The 22,313-nt window shown below is 34.2% G+C and overlaps 7 protein-coding genes across 11 annotated transcripts; 4 read left to right on the top strand and 3 right to left on the bottom strand.

The window, feature by feature from the left end:
• Nucleotides 1-81: 81 nt before the first annotated feature.
• On the top strand, nt 82-2,189 carry AT4G01180 (XH/XS domain-containing protein; the record flags this gene model as incomplete). Its single annotated transcript, NM_116348.1, has 7 exons — nt 82-445; nt 518-799; nt 894-1,075; nt 1,152-1,220; nt 1,281-1,562; nt 1,646-1,843; nt 1,902-2,189. 7 exons carry the CDS (start codon nt 82-84, stop codon nt 2,187-2,189), a joined length of 1,665 nt encoding a protein of 554 aa, NP_192027.1.
• Nucleotides 2,190-2,644: 455 nt separating this feature from the next.
• AT4G01170 (uncharacterized protein) lies at nt 2,645-3,979 on the bottom strand (the record flags this gene model as incomplete). The annotated part of the gene is made up of 1 exon (NM_116347.1): nt 2,645-3,979. The coding sequence occupies one exon, from the start codon at nt 3,977-3,979 to the stop codon at nt 2,645-2,647; it is 1,335 nt and encodes a 444-aa protein (NP_192026.1).
• Nucleotides 3,980-6,469: 2,490 nt separating this feature from the next.
• On the top strand, nt 6,470-8,518 carry LRB3 (BTB/POZ/Kelch-associated protein; the record flags this gene model as incomplete). Of its 2 annotated transcripts, none has more annotated exons than NM_116346.3 (6): nt 6,470-6,634; nt 6,786-6,855; nt 6,939-7,051; nt 7,164-7,227; nt 7,313-7,592; nt 7,675-8,518. In NM_116346.3, the coding sequence occupies 6 exons, from the start codon at nt 6,470-6,472 to the stop codon at nt 8,498-8,500; spliced, it is 1,518 nt and encodes a 505-aa protein (NP_192025.2). The 2 variants fall into 2 exon arrangements, with proteins under 2 accessions (NP_192025.2, NP_001328487.1); NM_001340303.1 differs by having other exon boundaries at nt 6,470-6,653; nt 6,739-6,855; nt 7,675-8,500.
• A 72-nt stretch (nt 8,519-8,590) lies between these two features.
• AT4G01150 (CURVATURE THYLAKOID 1A-like protein) lies at nt 8,591-9,930 on the bottom strand. Of its 2 annotated transcripts, NM_116345.4 has the most exons (5): nt 9,637-9,930; nt 9,314-9,414; nt 9,118-9,225; nt 8,956-9,027; nt 8,591-8,873 (listed from the first exon to the last, which is right to left on the bottom strand). In NM_116345.4, the coding sequence occupies exons 1-5, from the start codon at nt 9,782-9,784 to the stop codon at nt 8,808-8,810; spliced, it is 495 nt and encodes a 164-aa protein (NP_567210.1). In that variant the 5' UTR covers nt 9,785-9,930; the 3' UTR covers nt 8,591-8,807. The 2 variants fall into 2 exon arrangements, with proteins under 2 accessions (NP_567210.1, NP_001118909.1); NM_001125437.1 differs by having other exon boundaries at nt 8,626-8,873; nt 8,956-9,225; nt 9,637-9,928.
• A 1,127-nt stretch (nt 9,931-11,057) lies between these two features.
• Nucleotides 11,058-12,727, top strand: AT4G01140 (transmembrane protein, putative (DUF1191)). Its single transcript, NM_116344.3, has one exon. It carries the CDS (start codon nt 11,544-11,546, stop codon nt 12,462-12,464), a length of 921 nt encoding a protein of 306 aa, NP_192023.1. The 5' UTR covers nt 11,058-11,543; the 3' UTR covers nt 12,465-12,727.
• A 2,522-nt stretch (nt 12,728-15,249) lies between these two features.
• AT4G01130 (GDSL-like Lipase/Acylhydrolase superfamily protein) lies at nt 15,250-17,733 on the bottom strand. 3 transcript variants are annotated; one of them, NM_116343.4, is made up of 5 exons: nt 17,365-17,733; nt 16,541-16,759; nt 16,295-16,452; nt 15,844-16,114; nt 15,250-15,725 (listed from the first exon to the last, which is right to left on the bottom strand). In NM_116343.4, the coding sequence occupies exons 1-5, from the start codon at nt 17,606-17,608 to the stop codon at nt 15,469-15,471; spliced, it is 1,149 nt and encodes a 382-aa protein (NP_192022.1). In that variant the 5' UTR covers nt 17,609-17,733; the 3' UTR covers nt 15,250-15,468. The 3 variants fall into 3 exon arrangements, with proteins under 3 accessions (NP_192022.1, NP_001329403.1, NP_001329404.1); NM_001340301.1 differs by having other exon boundaries at nt 15,250-16,114; NM_001340302.1 differs by having other exon boundaries at nt 15,291-15,725; nt 16,541-17,699.
• Nucleotides 17,734-18,951: 1,218 nt separating this feature from the next.
• GBF2 (G-box binding factor 2) lies at nt 18,952-21,907 on the top strand. The gene is made up of 13 exons (NM_116342.3): nt 18,952-19,106; nt 19,478-19,571; nt 19,670-19,717; nt 19,810-19,905; nt 19,978-20,058; nt 20,154-20,195; nt 20,279-20,442; nt 20,525-20,573; nt 20,661-20,709; nt 20,801-20,940; nt 21,033-21,110; nt 21,204-21,329; nt 21,404-21,907. The coding sequence occupies exons 2-13, from the start codon at nt 19,506-19,508 to the stop codon at nt 21,545-21,547; spliced, it is 1,083 nt and encodes a 360-aa protein (NP_192021.1). The 5' UTR covers nt 18,952-19,106; nt 19,478-19,505; the 3' UTR covers nt 21,548-21,907.
• Nucleotides 21,908-22,313: the final 406 nt, after the last annotated feature.

Genomic DNA, 22,313 nt, shown 5'->3' with positions numbered 1-22,313 from the left:
AACATAGTCATGTTTCTGCGTTTGATTATTGTTCTTGGAAGTATAATCTGAATTGGAAATCTCTTTTATTGCAGGTTTAAGATGAAGAAGAAACAACAAAAGCAGGAATTTGTAGCTGAGACATCAGAGATGAACAACAACAACGAGTGTTCTGGACAAGACCAACAAAAACGATATGTGTGGCCATGGGTTGGTCTAGTAGCCAACGTACCAACTGAGGTGGAACCATCTGGTCGGAGAGTAGGCAAAAGCGGTTCAACGTTACGTGATGAGTTCACTCTGAAAGGGTTTAATCCAACAAGAGTCAAACCCATTTGGAATACCAAGGGACATACTGGTTTTGCTTTGGTTGAATTCGCTAAAGACTTTAAAGGATTCGAAAGCGCCATGCAATTCGAAAAGAGTTTTGATTTAGACCGTCATGGGAAGAGAGATTGGAAAAAAGGTAAAACATTGTTTTTAAAAGTCATTTGCTTTTATTGACATTGATAGAGTTCACTTTCTTTGTTTGGAAAAGGTCATCGCTTGAGAGATGATAAGCTTTATGGATGGCTTGCGAGAGAGGATGATTATAATCGAAGTGATACTGTTGGGAAGAATGTCAAGAAGAAGAGGGATTTGAAAAGTATCTCTCAGATTGTAGAGGAAGACCAGAGGAAACTGTATCATCTATTTGAGAATATGTGTCAAACCATTGAGAAGAATAAGCAACGTAAACAACAGCTTGAACAGAAAGTTGATGAGACTTTGGAGAGTTTGGAATTTCATAACCTTATGTTAAACAATAGCTACCAAGAAGGTAAAACAGAAACACTTTAATAAGCTTTCTGTTTGTGTTTTCATGCTGACATGTGTATTCTTTTGGTTTGTTTGTTTGTTATTTTGATGAGAAGAGATTCAGAAGATGGAGAAGAATATGCAAGAGTTTTATCAACAGGTTCTTGGTGGACATGAAAAGTCTTTTGCAGAACTGGAGGCAAAGAGGGAGAAGCTTGACGAGCGTGCAAGATTGATTGAGCAACGGGCTATCAAAAACGAAGAAGAGATGGAAAAGACCAGGCTTGAAAGAGAAATGGTGATTATGCTTTCCTTACAAATTAGGAGAAAAATATCACAAGGCAATAAAATCTTTCTTGTTGTTGTTGTTGTAGATTCAAAAGGCTATGTGTGAGCAGAATGAAGCGAATGAGGAAGCTATGAAACTTGCAGAAAAGCACCAGGCAAGTACTTCTTTAGTGTTTCTTTAGTTATGAACAAGTAATAACTAACAACTTTTGCAGAAAGAGAAGGAGAAGCTTCATAAAAGGATAATGGAAATGGAAGCTAAGCTAAATGAAACGCAAGAGCTTGAGTTGGAGATAGAGAAGCTGAAAGGTACTACAAATGTGATGAAGCATATGGTGGGTTGTGATGGAGATAAAGATATTGTGGAGAAGATAGCCAAAACTCAGATAGAGCTTGACGCTCGAGAAACAGCTCTCCATGAAAAAATGATGACTCTCGCACGAAAAGAACGTGCGACCAACGATGAGTATCAAGACGCTCGTAAAGAGATGATTAAGGTTCGAAAACGTTCTAAATATATCTGTTCCAAACTCTTTGGCTTGTCCTTTTAACTTGTGGAATTACTTTTGATGATGAGCAGGTATGGAAGGCGAATGAAGAGTTGATGAAGCAAGAGAAGATTAGAGTGAAGATAATGGGGGAGTTGAACCCTGCACCCTTCTTGCCTGCAGTGATGAACAAACATAAGGCTATGATGCTGTGTTCAGTGTGGGCAGCAGAGATAGGAGATGTGCAATGGACTCCATTTAGGGTCGATGAGTCTGATGGAACACCAAAGGTTAGGACTTTAACTTAGGAGTCTACACTTTCATAAATCTCAAAAGATGGGTTTGTAGCAAAAATTACATATATCTCAACATTCCAAATGTGAAATGCAGAGAGTGGTGGATGAAAATGATGAGAAGCTTCGTATGCTGAAGAACCAGTACGGTGAAGAAGTTTATAGTGAAGTGGTAAGAGCAAAGCTAGAGATGGAGGAACATAACGCTAGTGGCAGCTATGAGACTGAAGAGCTTTGGAACTATGAGGAGAACCGAAAGGCGACTATCGAGGAAATAACAGATGTGATGTTGAAGATAAGGTCCAAACTTGCTGCTATGAAGAACAAACGAAAGAGGCCTTGAGGAGACAACTATGAAGAGCCTTAGGAAAATGTTGTCCCTTTTTGTTAAGTTTCCAGTTTCAATTAGTTTTTCTTATCTTGTGTTGTTGATTGATAATATATCGTAGAGTCTTAGATCACAAGAAATGGAGCTGAGAAATTGTTTCCGGTTATGTATGTTTGGTTAAATTGGATTATGAATTGCTTATCATTATTATATACTTACGTATACATGTACTTGTCGAACATATATTAGCCATGTACATATAAAGGATTTTGGTTCCACATCTTGTTCTCTGTTAGTTTTGACAACTTGACAATGTCTGATTGTTATCACCTTCAAAGGCTGTTTCAGATCTTTTGATACAACGTTTAAAAAAGTCAGAGACATTGCATCAGTTTTCAGGAAAAACCTACTCAATAAAATCAGATTCTTGAGTTACAAGAAACTACATGAAGCCAAAGCTTTACCATATCCTAAGGTTGCCAACTTTGAGTCTTCTCCCAAGGCTTGAAAACACCATCATGAGAAACATATTTCAAGTAAAAGAAAAAGCCACGCAGCAACTTCAAAGCTCTTGCCTTATCATCAACACCAACCACAAGCTTGTATTCTTTTTCGAAATCAGGGAAACTTTCTAGATAAGATTGTCCCAGTTCGCCAGTCTCATAAACAGATCCTCTTCCCTTTCGTAGTTCTCTGCATCGAGTCATTTTTCTATGGATTGATACGTCACGATGGAGCTGCTTCATCTCTTCTTCATCATATGGTTGTTTCAGAACATCCATTAGCTCCTTTCTAAACCAAGTGATACTACTTTCATTCTTTTTGCTTCCTTCATCAAGATCAACTACTTTCTTGGACGCCACAAACGGTGTACACTCTTCTACATCCAAAAACGGCGAATCACCCATCGCAATTATATAATCAGACCAATCATGATCTGGTTCAACCTTCACTTCGACTAGTGGATCCATTTCAGGTACCATTGTCGATTCTTTTAAAGTATCCATATCATCTTTCTGAAGATTTTCCATTGGCTCAGTTGTCGAATCCCTAAGAGAATCTACAAGCCATGTGAGGTACCTCATGTAATCCTTATCCACAACCGCTTCACTACCCTCATTCTTCTTCCTTCTCCCTACAAAAACTTCTTTGCTCCTTGAACAAGTCTCATCTACATCATTAACCTCTGTAACTCTATTTACTCGCTCCACATGATCAATCTCCGCAACAACCCTCTTGGCTAGTTGAATCTCTTCTGCAGTTCTAACCAATGGAACTGTGTTGTCTCGTTGACTGTCTTCTTGACTTCCAACCAATGGAACATCATCTCTTCTTAAAGTCTCAGTCTCAGCCTTTGAATCAGAAAGTTTCCTAACTCGTTGTTGAATGTCTTCTTGTTGGGTTTCGAGTAAAGGAACGTCTCTTGAAGCCTTTGCAGCATCTAACATCGCAATCCTCCGCTTTCTTCGTTCAGCAACTCTGTTGTCTCGTTGAATGATGTCTTGGATTTTATCTCTTTCAGCCTTTAACCCAACAGTTTTCCTCTGGCCCTGTTGATGAACTCTGTTCTTCATTGGATTCTCATTCTCAAGCTTTGATATCTTCGAATCACAAGAAAAGATCTTTAATTTACGAATGTCAGATTCTCCATTGTCAACTTCAAGACGAGGGCTTACACTTCCTCTTCGAAGATGATCCAAGAAGACGTTGTAGTCCTTATCAATCATAAGATCATCATCATCATCTTCGTCAAGACAGATAATTGGAATATATCCATCATCAATCACAATGGCTTTCTTCTTCATCGCAATCAACACTCTATTAAATCGAATAAAACAGAACAAAAATTAGGAAATAATTATGCAAGGAAAAACCCTAATCCTTGTCGTTAAAACCATAATGCAGAAAGAAACCATGAAAGCTATATAAAGACAAAACAAAGAAAGCCAAAACAGATGAAGAAACGTAGAATTAAGCATACCGTTTAGAGCGACTCTGCTTGTGAACACAAAACTCAGAAAATGAAGGAGATTTTGGAGAGAAAAGGAGAATGTTGTTCTCAAGAAAGAGAGAGAAATAAGAAACGGAAAAGGAAAGAAGGTAATAATATATATTAGGGTTTAAATGCAGATATCAAGTTTTGCTACACCATTAAGGAAATTTTGGAGATAAAAGGAGAATATGAAGAGACGTGAGATAAGACTTGAGAGTGGCTACGACGGCTATATAAATTATTATTCTCAGACACACTTGAGCATGCATTGGGTTACATTACCTTTTGATGGATTTGGTATTCGCAAAACAAACTTTTATTTCACCTTGTTTTTGCCAGTATAGAGATATTCTTGCAATTAAATACCTATCAACTACCATGACTCACTAAGTACAGAGTAATATTATACTCTCTAGAACAAAGAAACTAAGAACAGAGAAAGAGATAGAGAGAATGTGAGAATTACAACATGATGTTATTCGTTATCTTCTTTAATGAAAATTTCGATTACTTAATTACAAATTACAGAGGAAAATGAAACACAACACACAGCTTCATAGTTCATACCTACGCAGAGCTGAGTTGTATTAATGTTATAGTAATTTTTAATGATATGTCAACACGAGAAAAATCTAGTGTTTTTATTGTATTGATGATATTGATTTCCAACTAAAAACATAATCATAGTTCGAAACCAAATTACACAAGGACAAAAAAATAGCTTTACTCATAGACTGACGTTGAAGTATGGGTGGTGTTTTTGAAAAGTTTTTGGTAGTTTGGTGAGAAATTTGAAGACTATCTATTTGTTTATATAGAGATGAAAATTTAGAATCATTTTCCTTCTATGATTAATAATTTATTGTAAAATTCCCATATAGCTATTGTATTTTTATATAATAAGATTGTATAATTTCCTAAATCTATTTAAAATTTTAAAATAAAAAATAATCATTTTTCTTTTAGAATTAGTAGCTTCAAATTAGAATTAGTATCTAATTTCTTTTTTGTTTAATTTTGTCAGCAACTTTATATTATTTCTAATTTTATTTAAAAATATACATATAGTTTTCTTATAATTATCTTATTTACATATGAAAAATGTTTAGTTACTATATAATTATTATTTTTACTTTATAATTTCTTATAACTATTTTATTAGAGTTTTAAGATTAATAAAAGAATTTTTTTGTCTAAGATGTATCAAATTCTGAGATCAATAAATTTGACACGTATCGTGAACCTATGAATTAATAACTTTGAAAATCATATTTTATATAATAAGATCTTAAAATGGCAATAAAAAGATAGATTATAAAATTTGGAAATCATCTAAATATTACACATCTCATTTAGTTTATATAACTTTACTTTGAAATATATATATATATATATATATATTTATTTATTTATTTCGAATACGACAAACACAAAATTTGTATTATTAAAATCTCAAAAAAAACTAAACCCCATAGATTCATATAATAATCTTTGAAAGGAAATTTTTTAAAAAATGGAAATTATCTAAATATACCGCATATCAATTCATTTATATAACTTTTTGTCAATACATTTATTTCGAATACGACAAACACAAAAATTTGCATTTTTAAAGTCTCAAATACCCAAAAAAACCCATATCTAGATTCATATAATAATCTTTAAAAAGGAAAAAAAAAAAAAAAAGAAGAAGATAAATAGTAAAATTTAAAAATCATCTAAATATATTGCATATCAATTAATTTATATATCTTTATTTTTATGTAAATATATATTCATTTATTGCAAATATGACAAACATAAAAGATAACTAATAAAATTTGGAAATCATCTAAATATGTTGTATATCAGTTAATTTAAATAAATATATTTTGATATGTACATATTCATTTATATCGACAAATAGAAAAGATTTTGTATCTATTAAAAAGCGCAAAAACCCTAAACCTCATAGATTCATATAACAATATTCATTAATAAATATATATTAAAAAAATTACTAACAAAATTTTTAGAAATTATCTAATTATATCTCATATCAATTAATTTTGGTCGTATGTTAGTTGTAGTAAATGTTTACTTTCTGCAATCAACTATTTTAGATATGTATATAAAATTGGACTTTCTAAACAGTATATATATAAACACATATTGGCTAAATACTAATGAGAGATTACGGTGGGCAACGTTGAATAGTTCAGCTCTAAAGAATTACTAAAACTTGCAAACTCTTCGATAAATCTATTTATAAGTATCTTGAAAATAAATCTCTTCCTCATCTGCTCTCTTGCATTGTTATAAGATGGATCTCTCACTCTCCGGTGGTGATTTTAGGTTTGCTTTCAACAACGTTAATTTTTCTGATCGTCTTCTTCGGATCGAGATCACCCAAAGCAGCGGTGAGGGTGAGGTTATCTGTTCTAGTATCGTCGATTGGGCTAGAGATCGCAAACGCAGAAGAGAAGATGTCACTAATCATACCAATGGTTATTTTTTTTTGTGTACTTTGATATTTTTGCCTAACATTAAAAGTATATATCTATAAAGTATGAAATGTTTATTATTTTTCAGATGCTACATGTCACGTGGAGTCTGATTTAAACAAAAATTCGTGTGAGATAGTTAATGAGAACAGCAACAACAAAACACAAGTATTGGTAACTGCGGCTGAACAAGAACCAAAATCAGGTAATTTATATTTTATCTTTGCATGTGACTGCTTAGTTCCTTTTTTTTAAGTGAGATGATTCAATGGTGTTTGTAATTTGCAGGTGGTGAAGATGAGAATGAGAGGCTCACTAATAATAATACTTCAGTTCTAAGTGTTCAAGAGTTACATATAAGCTCTGCAATTTTGGCAGCCAAAAGTCCATTTTTCTACAAGGTATATAACTTACTCATTTATTTGATACAATATTAATTAAGCAAACCATATTATATCAATTATTTGTACTATGCAATTGAGACAGTTGAGTGTAATTTATGTTTTGTCTTAGCTATTCTCTAATGGAATGCTTGAGTCGGAGCAAAAACAAATGACCTTGAAAATAGATGCCTCTGGTAGTTACTAACTGAATAGCTTTTTCTTCCTTATGGTGATTATATTTGTGAAAGTAATTTGTTAGACTTTTTTGCAAAATTGCAGAGGAAACTGCTGTAATGGAGCTCTTGAAATTCATGTATAGCAATTCACTATCAGTCACTGCGTCCTCTGCTTTACTCGATGTGTTAATGGTGGCCGACAAGTTTGAGGTTGCTTCATGTATGAAGTATTGCAGCCAATTGTTGCTCAAAATGCCTATGACATTAGAATCTTCATTGCTTCTTCTTGATCTTCCTTCAAGTTTGCTAATGGCTGATTCAGTGAAGCCTTTAACCAATGCTGCAAGGCAATTCATAGCCTCTCGTTACAAGAATATGTCCAAGTAACTTCTCTTTGTTTCCATTAAACTTTTCAAAGCATAAAAAATATCATTCATTCTTACATTTTAAAAAACGTTTTGATAGGATTACAATGGAGGAGTTGATGGCTTTACCGTTAGTAGGTATCGAGGCGATACTAGCGAGTGACGGTCTAGAGATCCAATCTGAAGACGTTGTATATGAAGTTGTCTTGAAATGGGTCAAGTCACATTACTCAGTTCTAGAAGCACGCCAAGAAGTACTAGGCTCTCATCTCGCTCGCTATATACGTTTCCCTCACATGACAACTGACAGACTCAAGAAAATATTGACCTCAAACGACTTTAGACCTTCTGTGGCATCAAAACTTGTTGTTGAAGCTCTCTTCTTCAAAACAGAATCGTTGGCTCACCAACACGTTCTACTAGCCCATGAACAACCTGCCTCAACCAGCCGCCGGTTTGCTAAACGAGCCTATGTACACAGACCCATCAAAATTGTGGAATTTGCGGTTCCTCGGCCCCAATGCATCATATATTTGGACTTAAAACGCAAAGAATGTGAAAGCATCTATCCATCAAGCAGGATATCATCTCAACAGTTTACCTTAGGAGGACAAGGGTTCTTTCTTTCAGCTCAATGCAACATGGACCATCTTTGTTTAATCCATTGTTTCGGATTGTTTATTGGGATGCAAGAAAACGGGTCAGCGAGTGCGAGCGTGACTGTGGACTACGATTTTTCAGTGAGGTCGAAGCCAACGATGGAATTTGTGGGAAAATTCAAAGGAATCTATACGTTCACTAGAGGTAAAGCTGTTGGATGCAGAAACTTGTTAGGTATACCATGGGATATTTTCACAGCCAAGAATTGTCCCTACTTCATCAATGATGTTCTTCATCTCCGGGCTGATCTCTCCATCCGCCTTTAGAACCAACCATATCATTTGAATCTCTTTAATTGCAGCCTTGTTTCTATTGGTTTAGGTTGCGTGCATCTGAAGCAATCATGAAATTCAACAATTCCATATAATGTAAAATATTTTTCATGCATGTTTTGATCATCTTTGTCTTTTATTAAGTTCATTTTGAAGTATGTGCCTCCTGAAACTAAGTGTGGATCCAAGATAATAGTTTCAGATGCAACAGATACAATGTTGAAACAGAGACATTGTATAATATAACACGATATTACAGGAAAACATACAGAGAGAAAGCTGGTTTTATTTGAAAATGAATCTATTCGCTTCCTGCGATCTTCTTCTTCAAGGATTCAATATCCTCAGCCAATTCCTTTCTGCTTGACTGTAACAAGATGATCATTTCATGTCAGATCATTGATGCTTTATAGATTCACAAGAATCCAAAAATAGTATAGTTTTGTTACCTTGAAGAGAAGGTATCTGTAGACAAACCATCCAGTGTACCCGAGACCGACAAGTTCCATAACTTTCGGAAGCTACAAACACAAGAAATGGAAACATCACTTTAACTCAAACTCATTACACATTTTCTAATCTCAAAAGAATTATATAGAGAGTGTTGTTACCAGAGGAACAGAGTTGATGGCACCAACAACAATGGAAGATAACCAAACAGCAACAATGGCTCCTCCTCCATATATAAGTACAGTAGATTTGTTCTCAAGACCATCCCACTGCACCGGAAAAAAAAACCAACAATCAAAACAGAACACACAAAGCCAAACCAAACCAACTCGGTTTTTTCTTCGATAAATGGTTCACCTTTTCCTTCAAATCTGTGATGAGTTCGTTGGTATCAATGGACGAGGTCTCTTCTGAAGAAGCTCTTGTCTTCAACAATTCAACTTTTTGCAATCCATTCCCTGCAATTTGAACCGGAGAATCAAATGTTTTGGTTTAGATTCCGTCTCAATCAACCGAAATTTGTAAATTTTACCACTAACCGAACCGGTACATCGCTAAAATTTCGATTTCGGACCGGAATATTCTAATTTGAGGCAATTTGTGACAATTCAGACAATTTCTCGGGAATGTATAGATTCCATTGAACCCAGAAAGAGAGATTATGTAAATAAATCCGTCACCTGAAACAAGCTTCAACGGAACGGTGAAAGAGGATCGGCCAAAGGAGCGAGGAGGAAGATAAGGGACGGCGGAGCAACGGGTGGATACGGCGGGAACACGTGGAACCATCACGGCCATAGAGGACGAAGCTGCTACTGATATCGCCATTGAAGCACGCCGAGAACTTCTTCTTCTTCTTCTTTGTCTGCCTACTTCTTCTCTACTCGATTTTTTTTGCAGCTGCGCTTTTTACTAAACAAGATTCGTGTAGTAACACGTGGAAGCTCCTCGCGCTCTTATTGGTCGCTCCTCTTATCTTTAGAAATCCAACTCAGTGGTGTTTATAGAATGCTCGCATTCTGTGGGGTTTTAGGCCCATCTATTATATGGGTCACTAAAAGCCCATCTTGTTTTTTTGATAACTCTTGTCTTTTTCTAGGTGAGGAAAAAATGGCAAATGAATGCAAACCTTTGATTTTTGTTTCTAACCAAACTATAAGACAGTTACGAGGACAATACGAGATTAACTAAAAAGAGAAATTCGAACAATGAACTTTAAATATCTAACTCTAAATTATGTTTTGTATAAGTGAATGAAAAAACGAAACTTCTTTTTGATAAAAGAAATGTGGCAAAAAGAGAGAAATAAATAACAAACCCACTAAAATTGAGTGATGGTACAGCTCTTCCACCCTAATACTTCGCTGGCGCTTTCAACTACTAACCAAAACTCCATTTCTCTTGTTAATATAACAAAATAGTTGATATTATAAAAGTTTTATTTAATCTTATTTGGTAGTTTTTGTATGATTAATATAATCAACATACGTATTCATCTAGGATGAGTTGGCATGAAAAAACAAAGAGTTCGCTATCTAATTTTTCCACCAGAATTTAAAATTATTTGAGTCCATAGATGTGAGATACAATAATCACAAGTTTACAACATAATAGTATAATGGTTTATATTAATGTTGTTGGTGCATTAACATTTCAATTCAAAATAAATATACATACATTTTTTATAGTAAAACTGATAGTTTACTCATTTGCAATGACAATCTAATTTTCGACTGTATTTAAAGAAAAAATGAATGGTTTTATGTACGATTTCATAAAAAATATTGTTCATTTTTACCCGAAAAAAAAAAAAAAAATGTTCGCACATCAAAATAGTCCACGATGAGATATTAAAGATGAGAATTTTAAAATATGAAGAAAAAAATAAATTTTCAATGTGGTAATAGTATTATTATTTTACAGCTATTTTAATTTTATCACTAAATTGACAGAATGGTTGAACAAAAATTCAATATTTTCTTATAATCATATTACATGTGAATCGTAAGAATACTAAAACCAAAGAAATTGCATGATCGTTACGTCATCGGCATATAATCATAGCCGACATCTTCTTTTTTCTTATCACCTCCATTACAAAATTTTGATTAGAAAAAAAAATAAACTCCAACTTCAATATAATTTTGGGTCAAAAAAAAAGCATCCACCATTAATACAGCTCAAACCCAACTTTCTCTCCCCTTTTTTCTTACAAGTTTGAATATCAAAGTACGGTCTCTTTTTTTTCTATATAATAGTTATTTAATCAACCATACACATTCATCAAATCCATATTTCATGCAGCTGTTACATTTTTATTATATGTCCTCTTACTTCCTTTTGAGTGTGTATATGTGCTTAATTATATTCCCTCATCACAACCTCAATCTCAATCTCAATCATGTCTCCAAATCTCAATCATGCTTCTTCCACTTTGATTCTTATCTATCTGGATCACAATTCTATTCATATCCTTTAATCAAAATCATATCATAGCTTCTTTTTTTTATATTACTAATCTTGATGAAGATCACCAAAACTCATTTTGGTCTTCTTCATCATCGTCGTTCTTGATTTTCTCTTGGCAATGGGATCTACAAAGCTTGGTCTCATCATCATCGTCTTCGTCTTCTGCATCATCTCTAATCTACAAACGATGGTTCATTGCATCAACAACATTTCAGATTTGGACGATCTGATCCGTTCATACGCGGCTCGTGCGACTACAAGAAGACACACAGGCTCGTTGTACGATGTTTCACTTCCGTCAAATCTTTCCGACATCAAAGCATCGGTTGTTACGGTCCGTAACAGTATATTCTGGAGAAAAGGAACAAACTTTAGTGGTGTTTTGATTCCTCCGATGGTTAAAACGTCGCCGTACGCTAAAAGAATAGCTTTTGTCTTTGAGAGTTTCGGTGATAACTCTTCATCGGTTTACTTCCGGTTAGCTGATAATTACTCATTTGTTTCTCCGGTTATTGGATTCACCGGTTATGACGCGACCAACACGAATGATCTCAAAAAATTGAACCTTTCGATCAAGAGAGACAAGCCAATCTTGATCAAATTCGATCCTCACGCTTCTCGTGATCGCTCAAAAGTCAAATGCATCGTCTTTGGAGATAATGGTTTGTTGTTGAACATCAGCAATACGATACGGAATTACGAGTGTGCCACTACGAATTCTCATGGGCATTACGCACTTGTTGTCCTAAACCAGGAGAAAGTCAAACCGAAACACGAACCGGTGTTGGTTCGGAGGAATTGGTGGTGGATTGTTTTAACCGGGATTGGAGTTTCGGTTATTGTAGTTGTGGTGATCATTGTTTCGGTGAAGTTAGTGAGGAAAAAGAGGTTAAGAGATATGGAAAGAGAGTCGGAGAAGAGTGAAACGATCGGAAATGTTTGGATTGGTCGGAGTAGAATGCCGGCGGCGACGATGGTTAGAACTCAGCCATGTTTGGAATATCATGAAGATCTTCCTTCATCTTCGAATATACCATGATTTTTTACTTTTGTAGTTTCTGGCTCTGTGTACAGTTACATTCAAAGTTGTTCATTTTTTGTCAAGTTTGTTTCGTTTTGAACTTCTTCACGTTTATCTTACGCATGAGTAAACTGTTTGTCGTTTTAGCACTTCATTGCTCTTAGTTATTGGTCGGTACTTAGTTTGTTAAATGTAATAATATATTGTAGTAACTGAAACATTTAATACAAATAAAAGAATGAAAGTAAAAAACATGAATAAAATATATAAGTTGTTTGGTTATGCTAATGAAATTTAAATGATTCATTTATGTCTATCTAGATTTCTCAATTTTTGAAAGAGTTGCTCGTATTCGGTTGGTTATGACTTTCTTTCAAAGAATTGAAATATAATTTAATTTCATTAGTATAACATAAACTCGAAGAACAAAAGAAAGTTTTTTTTTTCTTTGATATTTTTGTCAGAAAATTAATTTGGGTTTTTATTTTGTATAGGATTAATCTATTTAAATGACTAGCAACATCAAAACATTATATTTCTTAGGCAGTATAAGGAAGCAAGTGAACACAGAGTAGAGAATTGAACAAATTGAGTACAAGTTGGAGATGTTTTGTACAAATTTAGCATAAAAGTAAATTTCTGAGAAAAATAAAAAATAAATGCAACATGCAGACACGACATCAAAACGCTAAATGTCCCAAATAATATGGGAAAACAAGTGCACACAGAAAAAAAGAATTGGAACAGATCTTGGAATACAAGTTGGAGATTTTTTTTCTCCAATACAAAAACGAACTTCATATTATCAAGCATCACTTCAAAAGATGTGTGGAATGGAATACATAAAATCCGAAGATGTTAATGCTCAATACAAACATAATAGAAAAGAGAACTAGAACAATTCTTCGAATACAAAGAAAAAAAAAGAATTGAAATAGTTCTTAGAATACAAGTAGGGGTGTTTTCCAGTACAAAACTGAACTTCATGTTGTAGGGCTTCACATTAAGGCAATGTGCATGATCGATTACATAAAAATCGGAGATGTTAGGCTCACGTAAAACAACGTTGTATCAGAAAAGTATGGCTACAACAATACGTTCAACTCTAGTGTGATGGTTTACACAGGTGAAGAAGATAAAAATCGGAGATGTTATAGGGCTTGCATGATCGATTACATAAAAATCGGAGATGTTAGGCTCACATAAAACAACGTTGCATCAGAAAAGTATGGCTACAACAATACGTTCAACTCTAGTGTGATGGTTTACACAGGTGAAGAAGATAACGTAATCAACAAAGAAAAAAATATTCGAGATCAGAAATTGGCCAAAGGGAACTTAGCTTTGGCTACCAGTATGAGGCACAACTGGACTAGTCTGGTGATACTGAAAGTGATACATGGAAAGGAGAGATGAGATCACAAAGGGAAACATTGTATGATGATGGATTGCATATAATTGAAGGATATTGGGTTTTGTAGAACTCCTGGTCAATCTCCATTAACAATTGATATTATTATTATCAGATAAATGGAAACAAAATAGATGAGTATCGTATAATAAAGACTAGAATTCATACATTCGTGCATGGTTATGTTTGTAGACGTATTTTCATATATCATTCATAATCCAAACTCATATCAGTTTGATATCAGATTCGGTTTCAATTTGGTCAAGAAAAAAATAAATAGTTAGATTTTTTCTTAATATCAGTAAAGAACTAAAGATAACAAGAACATTTATTTTTATATCTAATATTATTTGTTCTTGTTAGAATATTTATTTTCATATCTAGTATTAGAATTTTCTCATTTATTATAGGATATAACAGTGTGTTTAAATGAATTCATACTACAATTTGATATAGGTTGGGTGGAAACCATTCCACATTTAGTTTATTAAACCGGTTATTTTGGGTTTTCTTGGTAAAATATTTGATCTTTTGTCATTGATTCTTCTTCATATTTTTTCTTTTTTTTTTTGGTTTTATCCTAACTGTTTTTATATATGAGTAAAATAATTATGAAATGAACTAAAAATATTTGTGGTTGAAACAAAAAAATAAATGAAAATTAAACAACAATGAGAGTGGGATAGTAGGATGAACAACAACATACTGTAATAATCATTTTGAAGTGGAAGAGTATTCGACATTATATTGTTTCCATTAGTTTTAATAGCTGGAAAAGACTTAACCATATTGAAAATATTAGGAAAAGGAAATAATTAAATGATTAGAAATTGGAAATATATTCAAAGTACATAGTTTTGATATTTCTATGTATTGCATATTCGTTACTTGTCTTAGTTTTCGTGTTAAATTTTACACTTTATAAAGTATCATGAAGACTTTATTGCTCTCCCAAGTTTATAAGATAAACTTTATGATTCAAGAAGTATAGGTAAATAAATTTTAACATTTATATCATGTTAATGAAAAATATTGGCAAATTAGTTTTTCTTTATACTTGATTTGATAACATATATTGTAATAATATTACATTTCACGATTTGGATTATTTAAAATATTTAATTTCGGTTCAAATCTACCACATTTCTTCTATAGCGGGAGTTTTTTCTAACGGCTTTCTCACCCAAGTGCAATTGAATATAAGGTTAATTTAATTATTTATTAATAAGTACTTTGATATAATAAATCATATGTGGTATTTGATGAGTATAGTTAACGCATAGCTGATATATATAGTATTACAAGTAATGTCCATACAAAATACGGCGGCACAACAAGATAAAAGATCAATCGTCATTCGTCACGTAAACTTTAAACAAATCTGATATGCACGAAAAAGGTGACAAAGAAATGTCATTTCGTAATCCAATAAATTAAGAAGAATCAAATGATTAGGAGAACAATCGACCTGTAAAGCATATTACGCAATTTTAAACATATACATATAATATCTAATTATCTATATACTTTTGCTTGTCACAACATGCTTAGTTGGTGGATAGTTTAGAAATTCATATTTAAAAAATTAACAACTAATGATCTTATACAAAGCTAAGGCGAACATAGGTTATTGAGTATGAACGGAGGATATGATATCGAACCGTCGAGAATGGCCATGGAAATGTGGTGATTTGCGGCCTCCGTCGCATGAATTCCATCCCAACTCACGTAGTTGTGAGGATCATGGCAAGCTTTGGCCGTCGTAGAAAAATTTCCAATCACTTTGGTGTTGCCACAAAATAACTTCTGATTGAAATTGTATGGACGTCCACCATATCCACAACAAGCTTTAATACCGTGTTTCATACCTTAGATATTATCATATATGAAAGCAAAACAAAAGGATTCGGTTACGTAAAATACCAAAAATTGAAAATTTATCGGTTGAAGTACAACTAAACCAGATAAGGTTATGACATAACGTACCGTAGGATTTGGGGTGTTGAAAGAGATCAAGCAATATCTTGTGCGTGTCTAAATAAATTACGGTAGCGTTTTTTAGTTCGGTTCTGGTCTGAGATAATGTCTTATTCAATAACGTGTTGTAATATTTGACTGCTTTGTTTACAGGAATGAGACATCCATACTTGTCTAAATCAGCATCGGTATGAGTGTAACCGGTTAAAATCGCCGGGTAACATCCAACCGGTGCTAAATTCAATACCAAAAATGTCCGACCACCTATTCCATATATCTCCTACATTCAAGAGCAAATAACTTAAGAGGAGGATATGAACCATACAAAAATCGGATTTCCAAATGGAGAATACGAATTATAAGTGGGTTAAGATAATATCCATACAAATGTTTCGAGATAGTATTAATTTTATAAAAGACTTGATTCTATAAACCAAAAACCTTGTGGTGAGGTTTGTACCTTAATCGTTCCAGCAATTTGGCCTATGACTTGTGGAAGATATAGTTTCACTCTCTCAACTCCAATACTGGCTAAATTGGATGTGAAATCGTTTTGACCAATATAAAACGTGTATAGCGATTTTCCGAAAACAATTTTAGACGGTAAGATCTTCAATCCTAAAACACAAGGAAGTATACGTCATTTGTTTATTATACTCATGATCATTCTATACATGCATCGGTTAGAGACTATAGATATATATACCTGGTCGGTCCAAAGAATGTGACTCGTCGACATTAACCTTGAATTGTTTCATCTGATTCAGCTGAATAGCGAGTGAGAAAGGGCTGATTCCGGAGACAAATAAAGACGTGTTTGGCAAGAGAACCGTGGACGCTAACGTCGCAAAGTTTGCGCCATGTCGAAAATCCGATCCAATAGATTGCAAATATGGGCTTAGGAAAGGCATTCCAAGAGATTTGGCTAAAATAATTTAACACTACGTTTAGCACTATAGTGATAATTTTTGGGTAATAACAGTAAGTATTATAGATTTTGTTTAAAATTTCAATCTAAAATCCTAATTATTAGACCTGGAAAAATAAATTGAACCGAACGTACAGAACCAAATCCGAAGAAATGAAAACCGAGTCGGTACCGAACCAAAATATTTTGAGTAACCGAAAATATCCGAAATATAATTATCTTTTCAAAAATATTAGTTATTTTTTGACTAAATAGTAAAAATACTTGAAAATATCCAAAAAAAATCAAAAAGAACCGAAATATCCGAAAATATTCAAAGCAAAATAACCGAATGGATACTAAATATTTAAACCGAAAGAACCGGAACCAAACCCAAATTTCAAAATAAGCGAATAGATATTAAACATTAGACCCAAACAGATACGAACTGAAACTGAATGGATAACTGAACGCTCGAACTACTAAGTATATCTTAAATATTTTTAAAAAATATTTTAATACTAAAGGATACAAAAAATTATACTTTGTAGAGGGGATTTGATACTGCTGTCATATTATACGTTTTTTGAAAATTTTGAGAGTATTTGTTAGTCATTTGTTACCTAGAAAATCAATGATAAGACGACCGTCTGAAGCACGACCGGCTGGTTTCTTGAAATAAGTCATTCCCCATGGACCAGATTGGGCAGGAAAAGCAGCCCAAAATCCGCCAGTGTCCGAATTCGAGTCTCCGAAGTTGAAAATTGCTTCGAAATCACATTTTGAATCACCTTTATGCCCATAAAGCATCACAATAATCAAGACTAGAAGAGAGAACGATCTTCTTCTGTTTATATCGGAAGCCATGTCTATCTCTGTGTGAACAAAATGTGTGTTTGTATGTGAGAGTGAGGATGAGATATTTGGTGCTATATGATTCTTGTAATCATCCCGTCCGTGACTCTCACTCTCATTGTACGTGTAATTAGTGTGTTATAGCCTTAATGGTTTTTTTAGTCCAACAATTCCCTTTAAGCCCAATAAAAGATAAATAAAGCCCAATCTATTATATTGATTCCAAGGGTTCAATATATATGAGATATGTCTAACAATACATCAAAAGACCAGTTTGAATAACAACACATCAATTTATGGATTGGATATGAATAAGATGTCATGTATGCAACAACCAAATTTGACATTTCTCTTGTAATGCCTTGCAATAAAAGTTATTTTGTTAACTTTTTGCAAAGTATGTGCCAATCAAGAACAGGATAAAAAGGTTGGGTCTAATAATTCAACTACGGCCCAATAATAACCCAATAAAGGAGGGTATTAACGTAAATTTATGTCTTGGACCGGGAGTCTAACTGCACGCGTCAAGTGGCTCCCACTAGAATTGGCATCAAGAACACGTCACCTTGACCTTGTCGGATTTGTCTGAAATTGAATTCATTCTTTTTTTAGTGACTCTCTTAAATTGGAATTAGATCTTCAGTCTAAATCTTAATGATTATAAGAAACAAGATTATATGCATCATTTCGGATTTAAACAACATGGATTAATCTCAACTAATTTAGCATTAAAGATAAGATTTTGTTAACCCTTTTTTATTGGGTGGATCCTACGTGGCGAAGATTGAGTCATCGTCTAAAATTTTAAAAAAGATTTCAAGAAAAAATTAAAAAATGAGCTGGCGTCGAATCCCACGTTGTCCGTAGGGACCACAACGGTATTCCTTATTCAGTGGGACACGTCAGCTTTATAAAACCACTAACGGCCGACACAAGTCAGTAGATCCTACAGTGGGGACCACTCTAACCTTTTTCTGGTTAAAAAAAGATATATTTTACCGTAGATGAAATCAATATTAGCCGTCGATTAAATGGTAAAAACAAATATGCTTGATTTGGTAGTCCACGTTTCGTCATCTGTGGATCTCAAATGAATTATACATTATAGTTTAATTCTGTATTTTCATTATTTAAAAGGAATAAAATCAGCAGCACGTCAAGTCTACGTAGAGATCTCAAGATGAACGGTGGCGATTATGACTACGTGTACCAATCATTATTTAAGTCAGATATTTAAAATGTCCAGCGCAGATCTAGGGTTGCCAGCTCAGCATATGCGTTCCCTTTGCAAACCCTTCAAGATCATGACACGTGTACGGTGACGTGTTCATCAGCCTCTTGGCGCTCCGTTGTGTCTCTCTTCTTTTTCTTCTCTTCTCCTTCCTCTCTCTTCTTTTACCGAACTCTGGTTCTAGAGAGAGAAACCATTCTCTCCGACTAAGAGAGAGAAGCGAATTTGTTTTTTTTTCTTTTGTGGGTTCAATTCGAATTGTTTTCCCTGAGACTCAAGGTACGTTTTTGGATTTTGGTTTTCGTTATTTTCTTCAATGAATATCTGAGTGATTATATATGAACGCTCTGTTTTCTCGAGAAAGTGTGTATTGAGTGAAGAAAATTACTAGGAAAGTTAAAGGTAGATTGAATTGTGTAACTCTACTAGTTGGTGATAGTTTTGAACTTTTGACAGAGGAAAAAACTCGACTTTGAATCTTTTACTGGTAGATTCAGTGGTGCTATACTTTATAGTTACTCGGATCTCTGTTATATTTATAGTTTGATGTCCACAATTGCGAGATCTAGGTGTAATTGAATACTGTTCTTTTAGATTTATGCTTTACAGAGGAACTGCTAAAAGATCTGATCATTTTTTTGTTTATAAAGTTACTGTGTCATTACTCTGCATTGAGCAATGGGTAGCAACGAAGAAGGAAACCCCACTAACAACTCTGATAAGCCATCGCAAGCTGCTGCTCCTGTAAGTAATGGAATCAATGGAAACTGATTGGTTTAGTAACAGATTTGTGTTTAGTCAAAGTTTGATTGTTGTTGTTGTTTTACTTTGTATATATACAGGAGCAGAGTAATGTTCATGTGTATCATCATGACTGGGCTGCTATGCAGGTGATTTTTCTTTGACCTTGTTTTGTTTCTGCTGTGTGAATTGTGTTTTATTAGCCTGAGTGATTTTAGCTTGTTTCTCATGATATTTGTAGGCATATTATGGGCCTAGAGTTGGTATACCTCAATATTACAACTCAAATTTGGCGCCTGGTCATGCTCCACCGCCTTATATGTGGGCGTCTCCATCGGTACTTATATTAAACTTGTTGAATGTATATCTGTTACTTTGGATTGAGTTTGATCTTTCTTTGTTGTTGTAGCCAATGATGGCTCCTTATGGAGCACCATATCCACCATTTTGCCCTCCTGGTGGAGTTTATGCTCATCCTGGTGTTCAAATGGTAATCCTCCCTTCCTTTTAGTGGTTACTTTATATCAACAAATAGTTGAAAAGACCAGATTTACTGATTTGTGTTTTCCTACTTTACTTTACCAGGGCTCACAACCACAAGGTCCTGTTTCTCAATCAGCATCTGGAGTAAGTCAATTGTCTTGTGATGTTTCTGTGTGAAATGTGCAGTATGATGGATATTGGATATGAATGTATGAGAATGTTTGCAGGTTACAACCCCTTTGACCATTGATGCACCAGCTAATTCAGCTGGAAACTCAGATCATGGGTTCATGAAAAAGCTGAAAGAGTTCGATGGACTTGCAATGTCAATAAGCAATAACAAAGTTGGGAGTGCTGAACATAGCAGCAGTGAACATAGGAGTTCTCAGAGGTTTGTCAAACTAGCCTCAACTCTTTCTTATTCAATAGATACTTAGATATATAGAATCTAACGTGGTTTTGATATCAACTAGCTCCGAGAATGATGGCTCTAGCAATGGTAGTGATGGTAATACAACTGGGGTATGGACTCGTCCTCTCTGCTCTGAACTAGGTTTAGATTTATCTTTTGCGATCTTTATTCATATTCTTCTTTTTTTATTACCACAGGGAGAACAATCTAGGAGGAAAAGAAGGCAACAAAGATCACCAAGCACTGGTATTTCTTCCTGAAAAATAACACAACGCAAATAATTGTATGCTTTTAATGTTTACAACTATTTAAAGCTAATGGCTTTTGTACTTGGTAGGTGAAAGACCCTCATCTCAAAACAGTCTGCCTCTTAGAGGTGAAAATGAGAAACCCGATGTGACTATGGGGACTCCTGTTATGCCCACAGCAATGAGTTTCCAAAACTCTGCTGGCATGAACGGTGTGCCACAGCCATGGGTATAGTATTCTTGTGCCACTCTCGTTGACTTCATTTATTCGTGACATCCCCTTTTGTTTGTTTATTGGTGTTAGTGTGTGTTTATCTGCAGAATGAAAAAGAGGTTAAACGAGAGAAGAGAAAACAGTCAAACCGAGAATCTGCTAGGAGGTCAAGACTGAGGAAGCAGGTGATTGCTACTAAACATTTTGTAACTAAAGACTAATGATGAGAGCTGATAGATTTTCATATTTACTTAATGGATTGTTTGTTGTTCACATAGGCTGAAACAGAACAACTATCTGTCAAAGTTGACGCATTAGTAGCTGAGAACATGTCTCTGAGGTCTAAACTAGGCCAGCTAAACAATGAGTCTGAGAAACTACGGCTGGAGAACGAAGCTATATTGGTAACAATCTACTCGCATTTTGAACAGTAATCATAAGTCTATTGATCATAATAACGCTAGTTATTCCTCTGCAGGATCAACTGAAAGCGCAAGCAACAGGGAAAACAGAGAACCTGATCTCTCGAGTTGATAAGAACAACTCTGTATCAGGTAGCAAAACTGTGCAGCATCAACTGTTAAATGCAAGTCCGATAACCGATCCTGTCGCGGCTAGCTGACCGTGGCCGCAACAATGAGAACCCGATATTTCTTCCTTTGGGTTGTGATTGTAACTTAAAAGGAGACTTTTTGTTTTTATTCTTAGATTTGTAGCTCTCTGCATAGTGAGCAGAAATTGATGTAATATGGTTTAAGAGATTCGGTGTTCTCTGGTGTGTGCTGCAACCACATAATTGGTGATAGATAGGTTTAGTTATATAAGCAAATGTATTAGAGATAAGGGGAGACATATTTGATGGTCTTTCGTTTCGTAAACACACTTTTCTTATGTGATATATAAAAGAAGATTTATCACATTAGTCTTCAAAATCGACGTGCTTCCCTTAACCACTAAACGTGAGTGTTTGTTTGTACTTTTGACAGATAATTTGGTGAGATTCCTCGTAAATTGAATACTAAAATCGGTCTGATTAATTCCATATTTGTCATTGTTCAATATCTTGGGATGTTTGATTACTGGAATAATGCATGTTTGAAGAAGAATTTGTATGAAAAAATATGGAAGTCATCTAGAAATCTAGACACAAATGTATTCATTACCAAAGGCCATAAACTCATGACCAAGTCCAATATTTTAAAAAAACATTGAGCAATTCATATTACAGAGAGCCAAAATAATTTCAGTAAGTGGCCAAAGTGTCGGAAAAATCAAATTACTTAATTTGTGTTTGTTGGTAGGACAGGATACACAAGACTTATTTTATTATAGACAAAATCATAACATTGTAATATTTTATAAGACATGAAAGCTGACTATTCAAAATT

This window comes from Arabidopsis thaliana, chromosome 4 (assembly GCF_000001735.4).
Source record: "Arabidopsis thaliana chromosome 4, partial sequence".
NCBI classification, from domain to species: Eukaryota; Viridiplantae; Streptophyta; class Magnoliopsida; order Brassicales; family Brassicaceae; genus Arabidopsis; species Arabidopsis thaliana.
This window is presented reverse-complemented; position numbering and strand designations above follow the sequence as displayed.

Excerpts from the sequence above, each read along its gene's own strand:
- GBF2 (NM_116342.3), top strand. The coding sequence starts at position 19,506 with ATGGGTAGCAACGAAGAAGGAAACCCCACTAACAACTCTGATAAGCCA. Across the intron at positions 20,941-21,032 it reads ACGGTGTGCCACAGCCATGG|AATGAAAAAGAGGTTAAACG; the intron begins GTATAGTATTCT and ends GTTTATCTGCAG. Across the intron at positions 21,330-21,403 it reads TGGAGAACGAAGCTATATTG|GATCAACTGAAAGCGCAAGC; the intron begins GTAACAATCTAC and ends ATTCCTCTGCAG.
- AT4G01150 (NM_116345.4), bottom strand. The coding sequence starts at position 9,784 with ATGGCGATATCAGTAGCAGCTTCGTCCTCTATGGCCGTGATGGTTCCA. Across the intron at positions 9,028-9,117 it reads CCATCAACTCTGTTCCTCTG|CTTCCGAAAGTTATGGAACT; the intron begins GTAACAACACTC and ends TTGTGTTTGTAG. Across the intron at positions 8,874-8,955 it reads ACAGATACCTTCTCTTCAAG|TCAAGCAGAAAGGAATTGGC; the intron begins GTAACAAAACTA and ends ATCTTGTTACAG.
- AT4G01130 (NM_116343.4), bottom strand. The coding sequence starts at position 17,608 with ATGGCTTCCGATATAAACAGAAGAAGATCGTTCTCTCTTCTAGTCTTG. Across the intron at positions 16,760-17,364 it reads TCTTATCATTGATTTTCTAG|CCAAATCTCTTGGAATGCCT; the intron begins GTAACAAATGAC and ends AAATTATTTTAG. Across the intron at positions 15,726-15,843 it reads TCAACACCCCAAATCCTACG|GTATGAAACACGGTATTAAA; the intron begins GTACGTTATGTC and ends ATAATATCTAAG.
- AT4G01140 (NM_116344.3), top strand. The coding sequence starts at position 11,544 with ATGGGATCTACAAAGCTTGGTCTCATCATCATCGTCTTCGTCTTCTGC.